At 46.0% G+C, this 7,376-nt stretch overlaps 1 protein-coding gene across 1 annotated transcript in view; it reads left to right on the top strand.

The window, feature by feature from the left end:
• Positions 1–301: 301 nt before the first annotated feature.
• Positions 302–7,376, top strand: part of LOC128746696 (pituitary adenylate cyclase-activating polypeptide type I receptor-like) — a 23,392-nt gene continuing 16,317 nt past the window's right edge. Inside the window, exons 1-2 of the mRNA XM_053844308.1 lie at positions 302–457; positions 5,677–5,785. Of these exons, the coding sequence (XP_053700283.1) occupies positions 404–457; positions 5,677–5,785 (163 nt within the window). The 5' untranslated portion in view covers positions 302–403. The remainder of the gene's footprint in view (positions 458–5,676; positions 5,786–7,376) is intronic.

Here is a 7,376-nt window from a genome sequence, read left to right as displayed (position 1 = left end):
CCTCTTCAGGATGCCATTGTATTAAATGTTGCTGCATTCATATTTAAATTAATCTTCATCATTTTTTTTTTTTTTTAAGAATTTTCATTTTTATAAATGGTGCTCATAACAAGGACACTTAAATGCCCAATTATTTTTTATCGTACATTGGCAGTTTGTTCTCTGTTTACACGGATTTCAGAGGCCGTGAGCAGCACTCGCGACCGGCCGCTGCGCATTTACGCATCTCTCCATCCCCTTTAAAGGAGGCGCGCCGCTGTGGTGGCGCAGTCTCTTCCGTCGCGGGCGCCGACTTCTCTCACGCAGACTTACGGAGCGGCTCGTCTCCCGGCTCGGTTCCACTCTTCCACTCTCGAGAATATCACAACGGAAGTAACGGTCCAGAGTTTCGAGCGGTTCAAGTATGTTCCGGAGCGCGATTTCGGGTCTGATGGTTTTCCTGACGGCGGTCATGAAGGTGAGTTTCCCCTCAAACTTTCAGAAACACTACGAAAACAATGAGCTCTTTTGACTGAAACCCAGGACGAACACATGTATATTTCTACATTTCAATCATTCCTGTATCCTTCATCTGTTTATTTATACATTTGAACCCCGTTTTTGAACATTTTATCAATGACTCCACATTTTCATGTTGCCCAGTTCAACATGTCATACCAGTTTGAATATGGACAATATAACAAAATCCAAAATTTGGGGCGTGGATCCTTTAAATAAGCACAAAATGACAACTGATCCTTGAGGGACACCAGAGGGAACTGCAAAGTCATCATCCCATGCAACATGTTATCTGGAAAGTTGCAGGTGAGCAAAAAAAAAAAAAAGAAAAGGCGTGATCACTTTATTTTAAAACATTAAAAATAAAACAGAACTCATTCTCCAGTCTCCAGTTTAGAAGGTGATGCAGACGCTTGGTTTGTTCTGCTCGATCCTCAACAAATGTTTCTCATTTTTATGACTAAAGAGTGAAAGTGATGATTATAAAAACAAAACGACAAAAATCCTATTTGTCTTCTTCAATATTTCATCTGTGCATAACCTTCCTCCACAGACTCATGTGCTGGCCAAAACCATATCTGACTCTCCGTTTCCGTCTTTCTTCATCACACACCTTTGAGAGCAAGTGTTTTCTGCTCAAACAAAGCTCTTTTGATTTCACCCTTTCAAGCAGCTCATAAATCAAAATCTGACTGTGAGTGCGGAGCCGTGACGTGAGCGACTCGGATCGAGAGGAAGTCGCGGCTGAGAGCTGGGATTTCAAAGTGCTGTCGAGCAGCTCTGGCGCTGCGACATCATCAGGTCCAATGAAAGCCCAGATCAGCGCTGGTGTTTCCTTGTGTGCTGATGTTGGGCACATAATCCGATTCTTTGATCCCCGATTCTCCCTGGAGTCGTCCTTTGATCCCCCAGCTTCTGCTTCCTGTAGGTGCTGGGTCACATGTTTAGGGTTATTTGTGAATCACTGTCACGTTTGACCCGGCCTTCTGAAGCTGCTGCCCCCGCGACCCGGCAACACTAGTACAGTAACAAGGGAACTTTGAGCTTGTTGTTCTGTCACCTGCGTAGACACATTGCTTCCAGTTAACTCATCAACAAGGTCCATCCATCTCGTCCCTCCACTGAGGACTTGCATTAAAATATCTTTGAGCCAGAAATGTAAGATTTGAAGCTTCTGTTGGAAAGTAATGGAAGTAACCCCTTTCCTTGGCCTGGCCCCACATATGGCAGGCAAGATGAGTGATGTGAGGCTTTTGTGTCGTGGAGTCAGGTCTTATTTGTAAACAACAGAGCGGCACGTTCTGCACACGCCGCAGCTCTTACGAAGGCGCCTACATGAAGAAAATGGCAGCCGCATTGACATGCACTCAGCACATTTAGGCATGCACTCTTCAGCCGTGTGGATCCGGTTCTGAACCAGAGTCCAGAAGATGGCGGCTGATTTGCGTGATGACAAAATGACTCGCGTCTCGAGGTCCATTATACGGCACTGACAGTGCTCACGTTTCCCCGTCTCCAGTTTTGAGGTTGCTCTTTACTTGGTTCTCTGAAAGACTAGTCAACTGAGTCTAGCTCCAAAGTTTCCTGTGTCCACTACTCTGGTCTGGATCTGGAATATGAAGGTTTGACTGGTCGTCGCAAGCAGGGAATTTGTTTTGAAATGCAGCTTGTCATTTGTTCCATTGCTTTGCTCACAAGTCACAGAGAGTAAGAAAGGAAGTGAAGGAATTGTGCGCAATCCTCAGACTGAGAGGAAAAATGTCTAGAGAAGCGAAGAGTCAAAGACAAAACGTGGGCTCAGACTCACCTCCAGATCGGATGCGAGGAATACAGGAAGTGGAATCAAATTGGACAGGAAGTGAAAGGGCAGTTTACGACATCATGAGCGAGTCTCCAGTCGGCAGATGATCACAGCCACACTGGCACCTATTCAGGGTCATTGGTGACTGGCTGCAGCTCCAAAAAAAAAGAACGTGAGCTTTGTTGCCTGCGCCCCCCCAACATTATGTGACCCGATCTTGATCCGACCTGGAGCAGATCAACAGTGAATGCCATTGATTTTGTGGTTGCATGGACCAAAGCGTGTAACTGAGAACGTTGGAAGTGTATGATCGATGAACCAGGCCGGTGCAGATGGGGGCGCTAAAGTCCAGTGTTGGCTGACTTTTTTAGTGATGTGTTGGTTGGTGTGGAGGAGGTTAAGCCTGGTCCACGGTGCAAGAGACTCAGATGTGGGACAAGATTGCGGGTCCAAGCTGCCGAAATGGGCTTTCTGATCTGGAAGGACTGCCTCTGCTGCATACAGGCACATGGTTCAGAGGCTTCCCGGACGTCTCCCAGGGAGGAGGACATGAGGTGGACCCAGGACATGTTGGTGAGAAGATACCCCCGAGCTGGACTGGGAATGTCTTGCAATCCTCCAAGAGGAGGTGCGGGATCTGGGATAGAAAATGTGTGGAAGTTGTGGGACACAACGGTTCCAGGACTCAGACCCATTTGGTGCACAAAGTGAGAAGGATCTGGTGGATCCACTTGGAGATCGAGTCCCAGCCGACTCAGTCAGACATGTGAGACTGTGTTTTGTCAAGCAGGGCAAGTCCATGGGGGAAAACCAATTCCAGTTGAGTCATCTGAGACCACTTTCACAACCATGTGAATGGGTGACCCCCGCGTTTTCCTGAGGACCTCAAGACAGATGATCGATGACTCAAAGGAGTGTTTTGCATTTGAATTCAGATTAAAGATGATCAAGCGTTTCTATAGTCCAGCGTGATTCTTCTCTGACATGGGCACAGATGGTTCCTTGGTTCCTCCAGTCGTCTTCTGGAGGAACATTCCCCAGATAGACATTGCTATTTTGATATTCTTCCATAAACCTGAGACGCTTGGGAGCAGATATGACGCAGCTGAGTTCCTTCACGGTGGTCAGAGATAAGCGACTTCAATACACCGCTGAGGCGACTCCTGGACCACCTGCCTCAAGTAAACACCCGCTCAGACAGAAGCAGGATCACGGAAGTTGTTCAGTGTGATATCAGTGTATAGGACACTTGTGTGAATATGGAAGCGACTGGATGATAGTTCAACGATATTATTTATGATTTGATTATTCAACCCTATTATTTTATCATTATTTTCTATAATATTGTTATTAACGATTAAAAATTATTATTTTATTCAACTGTGTTACTTATTTATATGAGTTATTTCTTATGGTTTATACTTCTAGTATATTATTTATTTATAAATTATATTTTTCATGATCCACAGCCTCAATAAAGGCAGTTTTGTGTTGTTTATTTCTGTGCGATCAGAGAAGTGGAAGGAAGAAAAAGGGTTTTTCACATCTGTTTTTTTTTTCCAGTCCTGTCTTTTAGAGGAGGAAAAAAAGGGATGTGTCATTGCATCCATCTTGATCACAGGCTGTCGCTGGAGTGAGTGAGCTGCTGCTGCTGAAGGTCAGAAGAAAATAGGCGGTTTATCGCAGCAGCTGATCTTGAGATTGTGGAGGTGTCAGAGTTCATTTGTTCCTTTGAAGTCAGTTGTCAGTTGAGTCAGCATCATCTTCCTCCTCCTCCTTCTTCTAAACATCATCTTCATTATGTTCATCATCATCATCTTCATCATCATCATCCAACTTCTCCTCCTCCTCCTCCTCCTCCTTCTAAACATCATCTTCATCATGGTCGTCATGGTCATCATCGTCATCCAAATTTTCTTTCTTCTCCTCTTCCTCCTCCTCCTCCTCATCATCATCATCCTCCTCCTTCTAAACATCATCTTCATCATCATCTTCATTACCATCATCATCATCATCATCATCCAACTTCTCCGTCTCCTCCTCCTCCTCCTTCTAAACATCATCTTCATCATGGTCATCATCGTCATCCCAATTTTCTTTCTTCTCCTCTTCCTCCTCCTCCTCCTCCTCCTCATCATCATCCTCCTCCTTCTAAACATCATCTTCATCATGGTCATCATCATCATCCAAATTTTCTTTCTTCTCCTCTTCCTCCTCCTCCTCCTCCTCATCATCATCCTCCTCCTCCTTCTAAACATCATCTTCATCATCATCTTCATTGCCATCATCATCATCATCATCCAACTTCTCCGCCTCCTCCTCCTCCTCTTCCTCTTTCTCTTCCTCCTCTTCCTCTTCCTCCTCCTCCTCTGCCTCTTTCTCCTCCTCCTCCTCCTCTTCCTCCTCCTCTTCCTCTTCCTCCTCCTCTTCCTCTTCCTCTTCCTCCTCCTCCTCTTCCTCTTCCTCCTCCTCTTCCTCTTCCTCCTCCTCCTCCTCTTCCTCTTCCTCCTCCTCCTCTTCCTCTTCCTCCTCCTCCTCTTCCTCTTCCTCCTCCTCCTCCTCCTCTTCCTCCTTATCCTCCTCCTCCTCCTCCTCCTTATCATCATCCTCCTCCTCCACCTCCTCCTCCTCATCATCATCAACATCCTCATCATCATCATCCAACTCCTCCACCTCCTCCTCCTCCCCTCTGCCCCCCCGCTCCTCCTCACCACCATCCTCTTCCTTCTCACCATCATGAACATGTGTTTCTGATGCTGTCTTGGACGCAGCAGGAGAGTGAGAAGACAAGGTCTGAGGTCACACTGGCCTGCAGGGCCTCCATCTGTCAGCAGCTTCACTCTTCCATCACCATCCCACTTCCTCCGGCTTCTCTGCTCATTTGCAGAGAAGAGACTTTCTTTTATTTGTCAGGAGAAACATGGTTTTGCATTGGAGTCATGCAGACAAATGTCAAGGCCGAGAGCCTCCGATTTCCTCCCTCTTCTGCCAAAGAGGGCACAAAAATACGGAGGCGTGCTGACAGGTGCTGACCTCCCCCGGTGGCTTGTCAGGTTGCATGATGAGAGCGCCTCACTTGGAGAAGTGCAGGCAAGGAAAGAGAGGTGTCTCACTGCACTGGTGTTTATCACAAGCTGCCGACCCTCATTCAGCCCAGACCCTGCGATCAACTGAGCACCCACCTGATATCACGTCCTGCTGACTTCCTTGGTAAAAGTTTGACGTGACATATTCATGGTGTCAGACACTGAGTCTCCATATCCGCCTCCATATGTTGCATCCCAAACCTAACTCTGACATTTAGGCATGTGAATGAGCAGAGGCCTCTCACAACCCAATGCCTTTGTTTTCATCTCATCCTCCTCGCTGCTTCGCAGATGAATGCCATGCACCCGGACTGCGCCCTGGTGGTCCAGCACAAGAAGGACCAGGAGGAATGCACCCGGATCCTTCATGAGGAGGAGAGGATCCGCGGCAACCAGACAGGTGTGTGTTTGTCTCAATCCTTAGACTCTCACGAAGGGTTTCTGGAGCGCTGTGCACACTCGCAGGCGCAGGACAAGCTAATCCATTCTAGTCCAATGACCAAAAGGTGCTCTCAGTGTGGTTCATGGAAGAAACCCAGACCCACCAAAACACACCTCCCAGACCGTCCGTCGGTCACCTCACAAGGGCAGACATTGACGGACGTTTGGGAGGGGCGGAGTCTCAGAGGTGAAGGTGGAGTCAGCCATGTTTGTTTACGTCCGCCCCGTACAGTGTTCGGGTGACGCTGCACTAGTCAGTTCCACTTTTTACCTCCATCTATTCTACATTTCAATCATGGGCATTTGGATATTTAGGAATGGATTCAGGGTTCTTCATGTCCGAGTCTGGACCCTTGATGGAAAGGAGACTCAAGTGATGGGTGGAATTGGCAGGAAAGTCATGGTGCAGTAATAGTTATGATGGCAACGTCGCCATCTCCTGGAGGGACTGAGCACAAGTGCGGTTAAATGAGTCTCATCACGACTTTAAAGAAGAAGTAAAATGGCCGGAGACGAAGCGTCCCGCAGAGGAGTAGAGAAACGAGAGCCAAGCTCATGCTTTCAAGTGGCTCGATATCAGGTGGGACGTCCCCTTCTTTCTTGTGACTGGCGGATCACCGGTCCGTGTGGAAGCTCTGGTCAGAAGATATGAATCCATTCCTCTGATTTTAAGGGAAGAAAATCCTGCATTTTGTTCCAGTTTAGTATTTTATTTAAAATAAAACAGCGACAACTTTCCTCCTCGATATCAAGTGCTGAAACTGTTTACATAGTTTCACTCTCTGGATCAGTCGACATCTCTTGCGCGTCACTTGATGTTTGAACATGTCAGAGTTTGGTTAAATATTAACACATTTCAATTCAGCTGTCGCGTATTCACCTCCAAACATGGCTGAAATGTTTTGCCAATAAGTCTGGAAAATTCTGAGCTCTGTAAGGTTTGTTTGTGTCAGTATGTTTTCATATGTTTTTGTTTGACAAAGGAAAAACCCGGAAATGCTCTCAAAATAAAAAATAAATAAAAATTGATTGAGACGGTAAAATGGCTCAAGTTGAAGCACAAAAATAATAATAAAAAGACAAAAAAAATACGAAAATAAAAGTCAACATAATAGTATAAGATTTTAAATGTCAGTAAGAAAAAAAATATGAAATTAAAAAGGAAATAAAAATAGTCATACCATAAAACAATATGATAAATATGTTGATAAATATGAAGAAATGAATGAATAAATAAAGTGAACCATCAATCGGGTTGAGACAGGTGAGAGTGAAACGGCAGTGATTCATTTTACTTTCCAATAGGGCTTCTCAACCCTGTCAAAATGCTGTGTATGCCGGCGTATTCGCAGCGTGACCTGTTTAAATCTTTAAGCTCTGAGGACCAGTCCTGGTGAGCGTCTTTCAAAATGATCTCTTTATGAATTGAAATAAGCCCCACCCACTGAAACCGCTGTGACTGCTCGGGTCAGGGGGAAACCTTCCGGCTGCCTCTTCTGACAGCTGCCGCCCGGAACCTCGCTCATGGAAACTCTCATGGAGAAACGTGA

Source organism: Synchiropus splendidus, chromosome 1 (genome assembly GCF_027744825.2).
Source record: "Synchiropus splendidus isolate RoL2022-P1 chromosome 1, RoL_Sspl_1.0, whole genome shotgun sequence".
Classification (NCBI taxonomy): domain Eukaryota; kingdom Metazoa; phylum Chordata; class Actinopteri; order Syngnathiformes; family Callionymidae; genus Synchiropus; species Synchiropus splendidus.
This window is presented reverse-complemented; position numbering and strand designations above follow the sequence as displayed.